This window comes from Anser brachyrhynchus, assembly GCF_964034855.1.
Source record: "Anser brachyrhynchus genome assembly, chromosome: 2".
NCBI classification, from domain to species: Eukaryota; Metazoa; Chordata; class Aves; order Anseriformes; family Anatidae; genus Anser; species Anser brachyrhynchus.
The window spans coordinates 112,572,247-112,590,414 of record NC_137695.1 but is presented as its reverse complement, the minus strand read 5'-3'; the positions used below and the strand labels follow the sequence as shown (position 1 = coordinate 112,590,414).

The 18,168-nt window shown below is 38.6% G+C and overlaps 1 protein-coding gene across 2 annotated transcripts; it reads right to left on the bottom strand.

Annotated features, from left to right (window-relative positions):
• Window positions 1-1,278: 1,278 nt before the first annotated feature.
• LOC308190968 (histamine H3 receptor-like) lies at window positions 1,279-14,665 on the bottom strand. Of its 2 annotated transcripts, XM_080582823.1 has the most exons (4): window positions 10,959-14,665; window positions 10,173-10,501; window positions 7,310-7,476; window positions 1,279-4,753 (listed from the first exon to the last, which is right to left on the bottom strand). In XM_080582823.1, exons 2-4 carry the CDS (start codon window positions 10,420-10,422, stop codon window positions 3,971-3,973), a joined length of 1,200 nt encoding a protein of 399 aa, XP_080438949.1. In that variant the 5' UTR covers window positions 10,423-10,501; window positions 10,959-14,665; the 3' UTR covers window positions 1,279-3,970. The 2 variants fall into 2 exon arrangements, with proteins under 2 accessions (XP_080438949.1, XP_080438948.1); XM_080582822.1 differs by having other exon boundaries at window positions 10,173-14,665.
• Between the last annotated feature and the right edge of the window lie 3,503 nt (window positions 14,666-18,168).

The window sequence follows — 18,168 nt, the reverse complement described above, 5'->3', positions numbered from 1 at the left end:
TGCTCGGATCATGTCTGGGAAACTAAGGGAAATATATTGTAAAGAGAATTAAAGCAAAAGTTGTAGGGCAATAGGAACAGAAGACACCTCGGGAATGATAAAACATGGCAAACAGATGCCCGCTTAAGGTGATACAAGTTCTCAATGGGTCAAAGATGCTAGCGCACAGATCAGCTGTTCATTGTTAAAGAAGAGCTGGTTAGGGACGTGTAATCAATGCCAGCTCCAGCCGTAGTGACCATGAAGTAGCGGAGGAGGATCCTAGCGAGGAAAAAAAGGAGCAGAGCACACCTCCTGGACTTCAGGTGAGCAGACTGAAGTTTATTCAGGAAAGCGGTAGTAGGATCCCACACGAGGCAGCTCTAAAGCACAAAGGAGCTCAGAAAACCTGCAGACCTTTAAGGACAGCTTTCTCCATGCACGACAGAAGTCCGTTCCCATTCTCAGGAAAACAAGTAGGTATACGTCCATCTCCATTCTCCGGAAAACAAATAAGTATATCAGGAGACTGGCTAACCGGGGAACTCATAGCAGAGCTACAATGTAAAAAGGCAGCATGAGGATATACGAAGTAAAGACAGGCTACAAAGAAAACTGCTGCCTGGTCATGTAAGCATGGTGTTAGGAAAACTAAAGCTTAGCTGGAGTTTATGCTTGTAAAGGACGTTGAGGATGACACAAAGACCAAGAACTTCCACCTCCACATTAACAGTAAAAACATGAATACGAAAAAAATGGGCCTGTTGCTGAACAGGCCTGGTGACCTAGCGATAGAAGATGTAGATAAGGCTGAGGTTACCACTGCTTTCTTTGCTTCCGTCTTCACTAACCAGGTCTTTCCCACCTCTGTGTTCAGAGAGCAAACTCAAGGAAGGAATCTGCCTCACCTGCAGGTGAGGACTGAGTCAGGATTTACTTGGGAGCACTTGACCTGTAAGAGTCCATGGAACCCTATGGGCTGCACTCAACAGTGCTGAGAGAACCTGCATCCTTGAAAGTCTTTTATCTTTTTTGAAAAGTCATGGAGATGAAGGGAGGTTCCCAATCACTGAAAAAAAGTCAAACATTGCACCAATCTTCAAAAGATGCCACAAGATCCATAGGAAAATTATGGAAGTTTTATCATAGTCCTTCATGGGACTGAGGGAAAAATTTATGTGGTCTCCCTTCTTCCCTGTGGAGGAAAACCATAACCTGACATAAAGGACAGAAATTCAGAGAATCATTAGGATTAAGGACTTGTCTAAGAAATAAACAAAGATAACACCATTTCTTCCAACATGCATGTTTTATTTTTTATTTATTTTATTTTTTTTTAAGACATGAGAGGGTAACTTTAGAAAAATGCTGTTGCAGTTTGAGTTGAACCTCACAGTCATAAGCCTATGATCACAGTGTATTTACAATAGCTATTGGACATCTGCAAAGACAGGAAAAAGTGCAAGGGCATGAAATGAGGAAATGGATGAGTGATGGATGGATAGGGAGATTTTGCTTAGAAAAACAAACTTGGCAAGGAAGGTACATTTGTGTCAGTGCACGAAAGGCATGCACAAGAAAAAATACTGAATAAGCATATTAGCAGAAGCCTGAAACAGCTCTACTAGAGAGGGGAAGACCTGGGATGCCATTTTGAGCAAGACATCTTTAATGTTGTGAGAATACCAGCTGAGCATTTGTGTTGACCTGGGAGCAGTAGAGCAATTAGAAAAATAAAAAGAACTCTCCAAACAAACAGAGGTGGTGTGACAAAATGGTTTGAACATTGTGGGTGTAATACAGAACATCAAAAACATTGACCACTAGTAACTTCAGTACTGTGAGGTTTCAAGTTTGCTGCACACTGTGCTCTCTCCCCGAAAAACTCTTCTTTTCCAGTACTACAGTGTGGATCCATTTTACCTAGTCAATAATTGTGTAAGGCTATTCTTTCAAAGTAATCAATACATTTAGTCATAAAATGCAAACCGTTTTCTTGCACAACATTCTTTTATACTGAAAGCATAAAGATACAAAAGCAGACAATTCAAGTCTTTCCCAGCTTGGGCCCGCCTACAGCTTCTCTGTTGAACAGATGTTTATTTAGTACACTAGCTGTTCTATAAATGTTTCAAATGTGTATGTGTGGGTGTTTTGTGATTGTTTTTTTTAAAGCCTTACAGAAAAAGCACATCCTACAGAAATCTATGCCAGCACCTTAGCTCATAACAGTGAAAACTGCTGTGCTGAATCAATGACCTCCTGAAGCTGTTTCTCTCTTTGCAATCAGGCTCACAATGCATACTACTACTTATGTAAGGGAAGGAAGCATAATAAGTTGTGAAATACAATCCTCTGCCAGCATGAAAACTGTCAAGAGAAGTCTTCAGCTCTAGATCTCTAAACAGAATATGATTTAACAATAAAAATAAAATTAGCTTCTGTGCTGTGTTTGAGCTGTTTACATGCATTTGAATTGTGCTTACAAATGAGTCCTCTGGTTTTGCAACACCTCTACAGCCCATTTCAAATTAGATATTTATTTCAAAAGAAGACTACTTAAATCTTCATTATTCTGTGCATTCAATTCCTATTTCTTTAATTTATACATTTGTGTGTATACACACATGAAGAGAAAAAAATAACCAGTAACTCTCACTTACCTATCTGTGAAAGCCTTGTGCAACTTCCAAAACCAAACATAAGGTAACAAAATTTGGCATGTGGAATGGGTTACAGTCAAACTCCATTACCCTCCCCAACACATTACCTGCTCTTTCCAGCACTGCCTATTCACCCACAGTTTGTTAATAGCTGCTTAAGACACTTCTGTGTCAGCTTTCAGACAGATCTCTGTGAACCCTATTCTCAAGCAGTGAATATGGCGCTTGCTCAGCTATAGAGAAAATCCAGCTTGATGCTGGTTCAGTGGCAGAGAAAATCCACATATCATCACAGTAACATGGCACAAAAGAACTGATCTAGAATAAAAATCACTGTCAGTTCAAATTTGTCCCAGTCATTTTGATGGAATATCTTTGTACTTGCAAACCTTTCCACCCGAGAGAGTATTGTCTGTTCTCATGCAGCCAGTCAAAATCACAAATCCAGCACAAGCTTTGTATTGCTTGCTCTGCTAATTCAACAGCAATGTGATCGGGTGCCCAGGAGTGGCCTATCTTTTAGGTAATCTAATAGTGCAGAAATCTGGCACTAAAGATCATTGAAGCATGACCAAAGAGGAAGCCACTATCAGGAGAAAAGAACAACTGTTTATGTCTTACAATTTTGATAAACAATCCCAAAAATCATTACCATGGAAACGTTCATTTTCTAAAAGATCCAGAGTTACTAACTTACATGTATGATGTCCTGCAACATCAAATATGGACAATATTATAATTAGAAAAGGACAGATATGCCAGATTAGGCAGTCTGTTCACTTGCATATTGCCCTGCCTGGTAAACATAATCACTACAGAGCACTATGTTGTCTTCATAACGCTTTTTTAAGGAAGTGATACTGCTCCTGTGAGGATTTTACATGACCTTTCAAAAATATAGCAGAAATGTTTTTTCACTGATAGCTTCAGATTCACAAATTGGATATAAAAGTTTTACTCAGCACATACAAAAAGAGGTATCTCCCTCCAGTGAACATCTGTGGAGATATCCATAGAAGAGTTTTTTCTTAATAGCACTTTAAAAAAGCAACGAAAAAAAAAAAAGAGCACATCATACCCACAAACCAGGAAGAACATCCAGCAAAAACCAGGTAATTCGTTGCATTAGATGTTGTTTACCCTTGCATGAACCATATAAACAAACAAAAAAAATCTGAAAACTAGCAAATCAGAGCAAGTACATGCCTCTACTGCACTCAACCAATGCCCCTAGCCAACAAAATATTTTCTGTTTCTGTTGAAGATGCCTATAAAAAAATCACTAAGTAAGAGACAAACCTTATTTGTAAATTATTTACTTCAACTCTCTAAATAGAAGGTGATCTCAACTTTGCAAACTTTTGGGGACATAATATTTTCATAAAGGCCATTCGAAACCTCATGTGACAGAGTGGGTAAAGAAATGGGTTCAGAGAGGAATTGAGCCACAAAAGCCAAAAGGTAATTTCATACAGGGTTCTAGGAATGCACCGTCCTTGGCAGGCCCCACGAATAATCATTAGTAAAGTATATGGTGCCCAGCAAATGGCAAAGACACAAACAATTATGGCAAGCGACTTTGCAATTTTTTTGTCTCTTTGCAGTTTTGACCCAGCATTTGTGCGGAAAGAAGCAGAGAAGTCCTTTCTGAGAGGCGTGGGACTCATTGGTGGTGGAGATGCGCAGGTAGAAACCAGTGATGGTCTCAACGACCTCGTTAATGATGAAACACTGTCCTCCACTTCCAACGAAGATGACACATCAGGCCTTGGCAAGAAGCAAGACCTCCAGGACGAGCTGCTGCTCCTTGGAGGCTCAGAGTCCTGAATGCTGCCACGTCTCTGGCGCCTCTGGATGTTGTGGAAGATGTGCACGTTGAAGTAGGTGACTGAGAGCAGCGGCACAAAGAACTCCAGGGTGGATGCACAAAGGAGGAAGTACCAGTTGTCAAAGAACTCAGCGTGGCACTGCCCTTCCTTCACCGTGCTGTAGCCAGACACGTGTTCCCACAAGAAAATTGCTGGGCAGTAGAGGAGGAAGGCAAAGACCCAGATGGCCACCATCTTGACAACAGGGTTGGACATTATTCCCCGCTGGACTCTGTAAGATACCTGTGAGAAAAGGACCTGTCACTTACTCAGGTAACATTTTGGAACAACTATCTCAAAAAAATAAGCAATCAAATCAGATGTAACATTTGTTCTGCAGTTTCCCAGACACATAGAGCATCTTCACTTCTGTAAGGTCCTAAAAACACTACTAATCTTGCTCATCAAATACTGCAATTCTGTAATTAATTTTAATACTTAGGATTGGAAAGGACCAGAAATTACGATGGCTAAACTACCATTCTAGGGGTACAGAGACGTGGCTTGTTTTCATCACCACCACAGTCAGACAGTAATAAGGAATCAGTGAATCAGTTTATGATTCATGAAATGCATGCTCAGACTTCGAGGAGAGTCAAAGCAGCTGTTGGACTTCTTTCCTGCACAGGCAAAAGTAGAAGACTTCTGCATTAGACAGGATGCTATGAGAGACTGCAAACACTAGACAGTATATTTTTAAATATTATTTCCTCTTGCCATAATAGAACAATCTATCCCAGACATATGCTTTAACATCCCTTATTTTATTGAAACATTCTGTTTTAACACTCACTTTACCTCATAAACAGCTCGTTGTATTACTGCAAACGATGTTTTTATGTCTACCCAGACTGCACTAATTTATTTTACTCTCTAGCTGTAAAAATCTTTGAAAAGATATTAGGAGCTAAAGTCATATCATCCAAAGTTAGGAAATATGAGTTAAAACCACCATTTTAACAGCCTGGACAGTATGTAAAATACATAATTCTAGCTCTTGGACCCCCGCATCTTTCAACACTCAAGATGATCACTTAATGAGAAGTTGGTCAATTTTATTTATGCCATACTGTTCAACGTTTCTCATCCCAGACTTTACTGAGACCCAGAAGTACTATCTTCCTCACCAACTTCCTATGCTGTTTTTTGGTGTAGTAACTGCATGTTACACAATTATTAATAAATGGTATCTTCATTAATTTTCACATATGACCTGAGGGGCATTGTTGTTCCTATTTTATCATGAGTAACAGAGTAATGAACAGTTTTACAAGCATTATTTTAGAATCTCAAACATCTGGGCCTGATATTTCAGACTCCTTTACATCTTAAAACATCAGCTTAGAGTACCACTCCAGTTCCCTTCATCTGCAGTAATGAATTTGCAGCCTTCTGCAAGACCACAAGCATCTCAATTTAGTAGTCAGAAAACAGGAAGCTCAGTGCATCTTCACAAAAACTCAAGTCTGAAATGACTCGCATCTGACCACAAGCTAGTGCTGCAGCAGAGGTGGATCCCAAGTCTTTGAGGACACATGATATTTTTTCTTTTGGATAAAAAATTACACATTTCTGGACTTACTCCATTCTAATTATCTAGAAAGAAAAAAAAAAAAAAAAACAGAAGGTGATCATGTAAGAACATGGGGCCCAGCTGGGTTGCAGAAGCCTTTTTAATTTACTTTTCTCACATCCTGAGCTCTACGACTTCATTAATATTTTTCAATACTGCAATTCCATAAATACAGGGTTTTTCATACTTTATTATTCAGCTTTAAAAAACAAACAACAAGAGAAACACAACAACAACAAGCCCTAAAACCACAACACCAAGGAAGAAGAGAAAGAGATAAGGCATTGTATCAGCACGTCCCAAACAAGAACCTCCCAATCTAACACACAGCTCACATCCCTCGAGCTAGTAGGCTCATCAAAAACAAAGGATATTAATTGTCTTCCATGTGGACCAACCACCAGGTAAAGCTTAGAAATTGTGGGTATTAATATTTAGTAGATATCTTTAGAAGCAGATGAATGATAACACTCATGAAACACCTCTCCCCTCTCTGCACGTTTTGATCCCTTCTTTTTACTTCAAGCGACGTCTCCATTCAGCTGCCTGTTGGCAGCACGTGTTAGTCACCCCCTTGGGGAAACAAATCCTCACCTATTCTGCAGTCAATCCCATGTCTCTCTCCATACCCTCTTCTCCTTTTAAAAATTTGTCACAACCCTAAGTGCCTCCTTGACTCAACCTAGTTCTCATTACCACTCTTTTAATGACCAAAGACCAGGTCACCCATACTCCCACTGCCTTTTTCCCACCTTGACCTCCCCACCTCCCTTTGTAGTGCAATTAGATAGTTTCTAATCCAGGCAGAAGGAGGGAAACACTGAAATTGTGAGCAAGGAAATCCCCTGTCTCTAAATCCCAAGGCCACGGCACATACAGCTAGGAAAATGGAAGGAAACATCTTACTTCCAGTATACTTTCTTGAGAAATACCTTGCACAGAAAAAGTCTCCAAAGAACTTAGCTGCCCACATCTGCCAAATCTCTATGAAATCTTTGCAAACTTTGCGTACTTAGGTAAATTCTCAGAGGCTAAGAAAAAGCATATCTAAGCAACCTTTCTGCCAGAGTTTAAGTATCTATTACAAAGTACTCAAGCATCAGAGTTTCTCCAGAATGAAATGGTAGGAAAATGAAGGACTACTTAACTTCTAGTGTTTTTTGTGAGTACTCTGAGTTTTATAGAAAACTCAAAATATATAAAGAAGTAATTAGAAATGTTCTTACAGCCTTTGTAACTGACAGGAAACGGTCGTAGCTGATAAGGACAATGTTAAACACTGAAGCTGTGCACATGAGATAGTCCATAGCTAGCCAGAGCTTGCAAAGGCCTCTTCCAAAGTACCAGGTCCCTGTCAGGGCATAAGGGATGTACAGTGGTATGCAGAACGCACCTGTAGAAATAAAGGAAACACATGCATCAGTCAGCACTATGCAAACATAGAAACATTCCTGTGGTATCTAACAAAAAAGTGATGCTGACTGGAACTGCTAGGTGGAAGGCTTCGTATTCTCATGCAATCAATGAACATTCTATATTAAGCTACTGACATTAAAATAAAGACAAAAGAAACCTTTTCCCCCCTACTATAATTCACTTTTTTCCAAAAATATGGTCTAACTGCCATGCTTCTATCCTCCTAGAAGCACTATATGATATCCAAAAATGCTCCAGAAGTAAGTTTTATAGAAACACAATATGAATTTCAAATTAATCTTTCAAAACGTATAACCAGAAGGTTAACAAAACTGCAAGGTTTTATTATGTACATCCTGTTTAACATTTCCTTTTGTCATAATATCATCATAACCACTTTTCAGTGGTGAACTGACAGGGTATTATCTGTGGGAACACATCAAGCAGTGGGAACATACATAAGTGACCATGATTACCCAAAATCGGGCTGTTAAATCCAAATGTCATGAAACTGCCAGTATAATTTCATTGTAACAATATTCTAGGTGATTTTACTACACACAGAGTCACAAGGCACACTTGCAAGGCTGAAGAGCTAACAGCGTACTTTGCTATGTCAGATAAATGCAGCAAACCATAAGAATGAACAGCATCAAGGCTGCAATTAAATGCCTCTACAGAGCAACTAATACCTGCTCCTTGGAACAAAAGGTTACATCATGTACTTTAACATTCACAGGAAAAAAAAAATAAATCAATTTTAGAATTACTTTATAATAGTCTATGATGCTGTAACTGGTACTGAAGAGTATCTTGAGAGTTTTCATTTCCCTAAAAATCTTGAGAAGAATACCTGTTGCTCTCCCTCTCTACCATGATTCAAGAGACCTCTGTATGCTATAGATCCAGAAGTATAGAGATGAAGCAGAAATTGTCGAAGGTCAAAAATCAGAATGCATATATTAGAAGTAAAAAGCAAAGGACTCTGCAAGCTTAAAAACACGCTTTTAGCGGTTAGGATCCAGTAGAAACTAAAGATAATCTATGCATATCCTGACTCTAAATTGTGTAGCTACAGAACTACAAGTCAGTGTGATGCTAAAGTATGCAAAACTTTTAACCAAGTTTTGAATGAAAAACTCGACAAATGTCATCAAACACGAAATTATGGAAGTTAGGCAATGCCAAATAAGCTGTACTTTTTTCCTACTTCAAACTTCTCAACTAGAAGACAGTACTTGTTTAACATGGTGCTAGACTATGAGCAGGATGACAGTATGCCATCGTTTTTTTTTTTTTTTCTTTTTTTTTCCACTGCTGGGGTTTTTCGTTTGTTTGTTTTGTTTTCTTGTTTGTTTTTCTTCTCCTGTGTACCATAAGGCACCCTGTACTGTCGGGAGGGAACTGTTGTCATTGACAAAGGTCCAGGTTGCAGGGCACTGGCTGGCAGAATAGGGTTTGAGAGCTACAGGCAAGAATCAAAAATCCCAGACTGGGGGACACGATGGGCTCAAGGTGACATCTGCAGGACTCTTAGCCCTGGGGATGATCTGAATTTTGGTACAGCTGCAACGAGGTGTTTTCTCTCAGAAGCACCTATCTGGGTGTTCAGACTGCTGCAGCTTCTGTGCAGAGGCTCGTGCTATTTGAGTGAGACCAGTGGGTAACCAGAGGGGTGCCTCAAAAAGATTAGGCATGCATCCAGACCGCAGGCAGCAAGAGCTCTGCAGCACAACAAGGCAGTTACAAACTGGAAGAAGTCATCATCCTTATGGGGGAAGGGATCAAAACATCATACAGAATAAAAACAGTTTCAGAAGTTGTTGTTGTGATGTGGCAATTCAGAATATGGACTTCAGGAAAGAGCCACCCTTCTTCATAAGCATTCATCTGCATACACAGTAATTTAAGCAAGATTTTTGCCAGAGCCATTCAACAGTTCAGAGCATTTCAATACATCAATCTCCAATTGCACATCACACTGTTTTAATTGCGTTTTTTCTCCAAACAAGTTTCAGACTTGTATTCCTATGTATAAATGGACATGTATATTATTAAACTTCTTAGAAATTGTTTGATTTGCTATTTTTATTTACCTGACACATATTCCTAAGGTAAGACTGTAGATAGCACAATGTTCTACAAAATGTAGAAAAACATTATGCATTACTGTTTAGTTGCAAACCTGAGGTTATTATCTGTATTGTGCTACAGTAGATTGAAATGGAAGATATCAACAACATAAGCAAGATGCACCAGATATTGTAAACTGTATGTAATTTGGCTTTCTAGACTTCAGTCAACTTACTACAAAAAAACTCCCACTCTTTCTTAGTGAATGTTGATTCACACACAGAAGTATTTTTTTCTTGAAGCAAAAACATTAAACATCTACTTGCATGACAAAGGACCTATTTCCTATGATAATGTGTTTCTGAAAGATAAGCGACATTACAAGTATTTATATGAGAAATGATGCATTATGTATCTCATATTTTGAGACATAATAGGCTGCTAAAACACTTAATACAGTTTCCAACATTCCTTACCCTTCCCCATGGCACACGATTGGGAAATATTTCTCCAAGAAACTGCCCACCAAAATAAGGCCCCCTTGCACCTCTTAACATTACTAGAAAGTAAATACTACAGGTCTCTAGCATTGCAACTTACCCACTGCAAAGTCAGAAATAGCAAGATTGAGAAAGAAATAGTTGCTCCGATGCCTGAGATTTCTGTCCATGATGAAAGCAAGGATTACCAGGACGTTTCCAAGGACTGTGACCAGAGCTAGCAGCACCATAAGCAGAGCCAGGAGCACCAAGACACCCATGGAAAACTCTGAGGTCTCCGGCTGTGGGGATGAAGTCCCGTTACATGGTCCCGTTATGTTCCCATCAGCTTCAGCAGTGCTGTTGTGCATGTTGTATATCCAGGTCAGTTCAGTCCAGAAAAAAACTTTTGTAATCCAAAAAGCTGAGATTCATAAGGAGTATTAACAGCTGAGACCAAAAAGACAAACATCCAAACAAACAACAAAAAAAAGAGTCAAAAGGAAAAAATTAAAAGGTTCTGATACCAGATAAATCTATTTTTGTAAGATATTTAAATTTTAATAAACACCAACACATCTGCAACCACGTGTATCTGTAGAAGAGTTACCAGGAAAAAACATGCAGTATTTTCAAGCTCGTATTTTAAAATGTAAGTTCTTCTTTATGCAACCTGATAATTATCTGGGGTGGTCATGAGGGCTGATTCACGATTTTCTCTCTTTCCTCTCCCTCTTCCTCCCACCCTTCTTCTCAGAAATGTTTTGCTTGTTAGGATTATGGATCTCAACTTTTTCTGGAAAATGTTTCTTGGTTTTGGTTACATATCTTCATGGGAATTTAATCTATGTTACACTACCAATTTCATACTTGCTTATCTCTTGTAATCATATTTCGGTAAGCTTACAGTCCTTCTGCACTGCGTTGTATGTTTTTGCTGACCAAAGGCGTAGAGGACTTTGTTGCTGTTGTTGTTCCTCTTTCTGTGAAGCATAGGGCTAAAAATTGGTACTCTGAGTAAGCATATGCCTACTTACTTAGCAGAGCAATCAACCAGTAATGGCCTAATCCTCAGAAATCAGGTTTTTAAAACTCATAGCAGCCTGAGTGACACAGGCTGCTACCATCCCAGCACCAAGGAATGAAATACTGACTCCCTGAGTGTGAATGAGAGCTTTGCAATTAACTTTAATAGGACTAGGCTTTTCTTTCCACGCTGGTGGGAGGAATTGTGAGTCTTCCACAAGTGTGTGTATTTTTGTATGAGTAATGAAGCCACTTGCTTCATTCTTTCATTCATTCACATGCTTCAAGCTGAGTATTCCACCGTTGTAAAAATTCAATCATTTTTATTATAGGTTCTAAAAACACTTTGGTGTCTAATTTTAGATACTTAAATTTGAAAAATGTTGGCCGTCATGTCTGTGCTTCCATTGTGGGAACAAATTCATTAGCATTCTCAAAGTGTTTTTACTGAATGTTTAAATGGCAGCAGTACAAAAGCACAAAAGTTTATTATCCATACAAATAACTGCACAGCATGCATGTCCATTTCTGCTTTAAGTTATATTTCCTTTCCAGGTAAGGCTGGAAACATAGAAAACACAGATTGGCAACAACTACTAAGTAATGCCACTAGCCTTTCTTCTGCTAGCAATATGGAGGCTGATCTACGTGAAGTTTTAGAGGTCTCAGATATTACATGGTTGAGAAGAAAATAAAGTGGTGAATAAAACTGAGGGCAGATTAAGGGTTCAGCTAAGTCTATATCCTGTCTGTCTCAGCAGCCTGTAGCCTAATGAAGAGTGTAAGAAAATAGAAAATATACCACTGGTGTGCTCCCCTTTCCTCCAATGGTTTGTGGCTCAAGATACTGATATGGTAACCAGAAGTGACATTTGACTATTTTATGTTCACTTTTTCTGATAAACAGTCAATTTCTTACTCCAGAAGTTTTTGCTTCTGCATGTTATTGACGATAAATAATATCACAGGGCTTCTACGAGCCTCTAAGGAGGGCAACAGTCCTTCTGTACATTCAAAGCCAGAGAACAGCAGGAAAATTGCCATGGTTGCTGCCAAATCACTGATTCTTTATAAAAAGTTACCGTGTCCTAATTATACTTAGTGTCTCCTTCCTCATACCTTAGGCAGCCAGTTCTTTTTTGAGCCAGTTCTTTTTCACTACCTTTTTATCACAGGAGAAACAGCTCGCCCCTGTGCATTCAAAGTGGTAGTCCTGTGGAAAGAAGCACCGAACCTAGAGCAGCAATCCACTTGCATGCAATACACCTGCTTCAAACCTTCACAACTGGCTGCACAGAAACTGCACAGCCTAGAGGATCCACATCTAAAGGAAAATACATGAAAGTTTTCTTTTATTAGAGACCTATTAGCATTAGTTACAATTTCTCCAAAGCCCCACGATCAAAATACTCCAAAAATCTTACAAAAGCAGAAAAAAAATCATAGATCTAAACTGTGTTCCAAAAGTATACTGTCATGCAAAAAACATTCAAATAGGCAAGCCATAAAGCAGAAAATTACTGTAACAAATACAGCTAAAATTGGATTCTCCTATTAGCAAACCCCATACAAGTTTATGCATTTTTGATTCAGAGAGAATCTTTGATAAAATAATTAAAGCTACATTGACAGTTATGTTATTGATACTATTTGCAACTACTCAGCCTCAGAGCTGGGAAGCTGCAATTACAGCTCTTTGCAAAAAATTAATGTAACGTTTTGGACTCTTTTTTTCTCTCTCAAGCTGCTTTACATATAAACAGTATAAACAGAGAAGTTGTCACTGTATCTTAACCCAAAATTGTCAGTGCTGAGTGAACTGAATTGGGAGAGTATTATAAGCATTTAATGAGGTTACTCATATAATTGCTTCCAATGTATAATGACCACATCCTCAATTTTGTAGCATGCAACAGATTGCCATAGTTTTAGTGCACATGTATCTAACAGCTGTGCTAGACGTTGTTAAAGGTAAGATGTAGAGGAAAAAGCTAAACAATCAAGCTAATAAATACGGCATCGCTTTGAATTCCTTGATTTCCTTTGATGTTTGTATCCCCTAGTCTTGCTGCAAGAATTAGAACATCAGCTCCAGCACAATAACATTTGGCAGTCCCTAAAGCCCCCCTGCGAACCTGGAAATTCTGGGCTCCGCTTCTGGTCCAAGCGGACTCCCCTCATAACTTTTCAGTGTGTTACGTGGTTTCTTTGATTCACTTTCCTCAACCCTAAGACAAAAGCAATGCTTACTGAGCTTCTCAAAATCTGAGTGGAATTGTGCATTAATTAATAAAGTATGTCAGTGGAAGAGAATGAAAAGTATGGTACACTCTCCAAAATCCCTTTAGTCTATTAGTTAACTCATTTGGGAAGCAAGAAAGTCAGATTTCACAGCCTCCCAAATGAAGTTGAAGATGAGACTCACCCTAGCTAGGCACTTTACCCACAGACTATTCAATAGCAAAGGAGAATCAGCAGCCTCACTGTCTTTCATGAGAAACAACTGAGCTAACAAATGGCTAAATGGCTTAAATCTGAATGTGCTTTGTGGGAACATATGGCTACATAATTCCTTTCCATTCCTCTCCCTCAGCACTTCTCCTTGGAGCTAACTTAGATCTAAATTGGTTTCCCACAGTCTTGGGCACCCAACTCTTTCACACCATGCTTGGAAAGTCTGTGTGGAAAGGGCTGCTGTGACCATGGATGCTGTTTTCACGTGCTTTGGGGATGCACCCAAGATCACAAACCCATTCTGCACAAGTCACAATGACAGGTAACTAACCTGTTCGCATCCAAAGGATAATCTACATCAGTCAGCAAGGTTGTGTGTGCTTGTTTTTAAAAATATCAGCAGCATAAGTAAAGTTTAATAGAAGACCCGCTACTAAAATCTGCTTTTAGCAGATCTGTGTGCGTGGCTGTAACCGTGATTAAACCAGTCTGGAAAACTTGTCTAATAGGTACTGAATAAACTTCTGTTTTTCTACTGGGGTCAGGGATGATATGAACTATTTGGTGATAATCCTATAAAGAGATACAGAATTTTAATTGAAATAGGCGTGCTAGACAATAAATGCATAAGCACAGACTAATCCACAAGCAAATGTTATGGCTTCTGCTTCCCCAGGCATTTAACGAAAACACACAGTAAACAGTAAAAGAATCACCCTGAATTACCCATTTACTGAAGTGTTCTGAAGACAAAGAAATTATGAACAGTTCAAAATCGCTATGCTGCAGTTAGAGAAATTTGTCTCCATTTAAAAATGTTACAGGTGGTAGGTTTTGAAAACAAGTGACATTTCTATACTTCGGCGTGGAATAAATCTAGATACGTGGTGAGAAATTTGGATGAAATATTCTGTCATCACAACTTCCAGCAAGGATGACAGTTCATTTCTAAAATGGCTGGAATTTACTAATGCTTTTCTATTCGAAGTCTCTGTTTTACAGAGAAATCACCTGGCATTTCTTTAAAAGGTACATTGCTAACCAACTAACCTGATCAGAGAAACCACATATGAACTCCAGCTCTTGGTCCCGTCACTCACATTTGAGCAAGAAAGAAACAAATCATTCTGATACTACCTCGTAGGAGACTGGGATCCTGTAATGGTTTTTTAGGTTTCAGCTGTAGTCCTGATTAATTTCCAGTGAAGTGAAAACAGTTCACTATAATACTTTTCTTTTTTTCTAATGAAATTTATAACCATTCCACAAGTAGGGGATATATATAAAGGCTATATTTTTCTCAACAAATTTACAATATTTGACAACAAAAACTCACTGCTAAAACTGCTGTTTCAGTTTAACATCATACATTTTACTAGGAAATAATTGGAAATATCTTTCCCTTGCTGGATCTCACTTGCTAGTTCAAACACACAGAATTTATTCAACAGAACCTGACTTCTCATCAGGTCACACCATCAAGTTCTGGAATGAACATTGTGCCGCATTCTGATTTACCTAATTTTTCAAAACTTTCCTCTAGATCCTTATTTAAAACCTTTAACTAGCAGGAAAGTATTAAATCATCATAGCTTACATTGATAAATAAGACTATCACATTGTGTGGAAGAAAGAGTTTACAGTGCCAGAATTTATGGTAAAGCGCTTAACAGGAACATGGAGATTGTGCCCCTATAAAACTCTCAGAGTTAGATCTTCAACTTACTCAAAAGCAAGTTAAGTTGCTACACCTGGTAAAGGAGGAAACTGCCATATCTAAAGCTAATCTTGTGTCAGCAAACTTCAGTGAAGTAAAAAAAAAAAAAAAAAAGTAATTCTATTTCCCACTAAGTGTGGTAGTTTTGCTGATTCTGCTTAACTTAGTTCCACCACAGAACCCTGCAAAAATAGTGACACGTACCTTTCAGAAAAAGCAAACCTTTCTTAATTACCTGTTTTGTTCTCACAGCGTTTTTTAATTAACAAATTAATACCAATCTAAAATTACTATAGTCCAGAGACAAGAGATGCCAGTAATTTCAGTCCATTTGAGACCTGGTCTAGTGGGAGGTGTGCCTGCACACAACAGTGGGGCTGGAATTAGGTATCTTTAAGGTCCCTTCCAACCCAAACCATTCTGTTATTCTGTGACTGTCTATTTAAGGTTAGACTATAGGAATCTGCAGCTTCCACAACTGTTACAAAGAATAATTTCACCTACTTTTAAGAGATCTGGTTTGCTTTCCCCCCCCCATCCCCTTTTCTTTTAGTTTATAGCCTCAGAACACTATTAGCGTCAGAAGCAAACGCGTTCTCCAGTAAGTAAGAGAAATCAAACATTTTATAGCCCAGTTTCTAAAGAAGCAAGGTTCTTGGTTTCTGTGTTAACAAGTTAACCGCATTATACACAACAATCAAGGTGTAAGGATCGAGATGTGCTCCACATGTCTGCTGCTGCTTCACCCTACACACAATAGGTTGTGTGCGTCCCTTGGCACCAGTCCTGGTGTGAATACACCCTTGACACATCTCAAAGACTTCAACTGCAGTATCAGTGCCAAATTTTTGCTCCTGCCGTGTAACACCACTGCTAATCTAACATCCTCTGTATTACAAAGGAGAAACAATTTTCAATTCAACTGAGCACCGGGTTGCAGCCTCCCTGCAGCACTGCTAATAATCCAAGTAGGAGTATCGCAAGTTCTTGAGGCCATCAGGCAAACTGAGGCATTGCTTTCAAAGGAAAGGACAGACTCCTGTGTTGCAAAACTCTTCTGGAAAGCCAGATGAAAACTTATTCTTAGAATAAAGGAAGTTCAAACTTATGCTTATACACACACACCCAAAACAAACCAAAAAAAAAGGAAGAGACTACAACTTCTCTAATCAAAAAGTGTCCACAGCTAGCCAGCACTTCATGTTCCCACTGAATGAAATAGTATGAAAATAAGAACACATTTCCATTATGACAACCTACTTTTAATGCTCTGTTGCCAGTCATTTTGTTATAGGGCATTCACTTTGCTCACTGATTGGGCGACCTATGTGGTCTACTACATTCACACAGCAGTCATCAACAACATGTTTCTTCCATTTTGGGGTTTTTAGTTCTTGCGATCAACACTGAAATGTGAAATCTTGACAAAGATCTGTAATTTCTGGAAGAAAAAAAAAGTCTTACACCTAAGTTTCCACAAACCTCAGACTGAAGACACAAAAGCTCAGACCTTCCAAATGAGCTGTTGAAAAGCCCATGCAGTACCACGAGCGGAATTGAATCTATGGCAGCTACAGCAGAACATCTCACAATTCACCTGCTTTCCTTAGTAAGTCATCTCGACGATTTCTGACCGTCATAGAATCACTAGAAACTTTGGAATACTTAGGTCAATAAAGAACTGTAAGTGTACGACAAAATTTTGACTACAAAAGAGTCTATAGATAAGATAGACAAACTATGAACAACAAGCATGACACAAAAAGTGCCCAGACTTCTTTGTACTGTAATATATGGAACTCCTTCCCCAGAAGGACTGCTATTTTAATAATAGCAAGTGCAGCTGCTAAGTCTGAACCCAAAAGACCGTTAAAATGCAGAGAAGGCAGCAGAACTGCATACAACTGTTTCAACAGATTAGTGCAGGATCTATCTGCCAGAGAGTCTATAATATCCTTAATTTCTTTTTTAAATACGTATTTCAGTGGTACTGTTCAAGTTACCTAAATTTTTAGGGAATATTTCTGTTGCTGAACCAAGATTTGAGCAGTTACTTTAATTAGATGAAGTTTGCCTTGCAGAAGGTGTTCTGGGGAACCCATACTGAACTACTGCGATGAACAGTTAAGTATAAAAACATATCAGCCAAAAGGCATACAGAAAACTGGTGGTCAAATAAGCTAGTCTTACAGACACACCTTTAAATTATGCAGTTGCCACCAGAGAAATGACATTAAAAATACTTACAGCCCTGACATTACTATGTGAGTAAAATATATCTGTTGTACCTAAGAACACATTTGTGACTCGTGCTAATAACTCAAAGATCACAAAGTTTAGAAATTAACTTGAGGAAGAAAAAAAAAAACACACAACAAAATAGACAAGAAACAAGAGATAATTAAAGTCCATCCTTTGTAAGTGAAAAATAGCAGCAATTTACCAGTTAGTTTTTTGTAATGCTTTAGAGAAAAGTCTGGAAGCTATTAGTAAATGAGTAGAAAACCCAAGTGTTTATAATAATATTTTTAACACCTTTTTTTCCTACTTTGCATCAACAGAACTAATTTCAGAACATTTACTAATGTTCGTGACTAGCTGTAACAGTCTGATTTCAAAAGCCCCATATTCTTTGATGAAATCACCGGTTATTCAGTTACACAATACTTAACTCTCAAGTTTCTGACAGGCTCCCAGAGTCTGAAAGACACAGAAAGATCCTCAAAGAATTTTGGAAGAAATTTCATAATTCTTCAGCCATGTTCCATTCTTCTTATGTCATCAGGCAGGCCCTACATACCATGAGTAAGAACTGCATAAGCAGGACCAGGGTCTCCGACGTCATATAGCATTGGACCACCAGCTTTACCTGTAAGTACTAAAAATGTAAAACTTCATAAGTGACCTTGGCCTTTGAATG

Bases quoted from the DNA above. Each gene is read 5' to 3' on its own strand.
- LOC308190968 (XM_080582822.1), bottom strand. From the start codon at position 10,422: ATGCACAACAGCACTGCTGAAGCTGATGGGAACATAACGGGACCATGT. The intron at 7,477-10,172 runs GTAAGTTGCAAT...TTATTTCTACAG, and splicing joins TATTTCTGACTTTGCAGTGG to GTGCGTTCTGCATACCACTG. The intron at 4,754-7,309 runs GTAAGAACATTT...CTTTTCTCACAG, and splicing joins TCCTGTCAGTTACAAAGGCT to GTATCTTACAGAGTCCAGCG.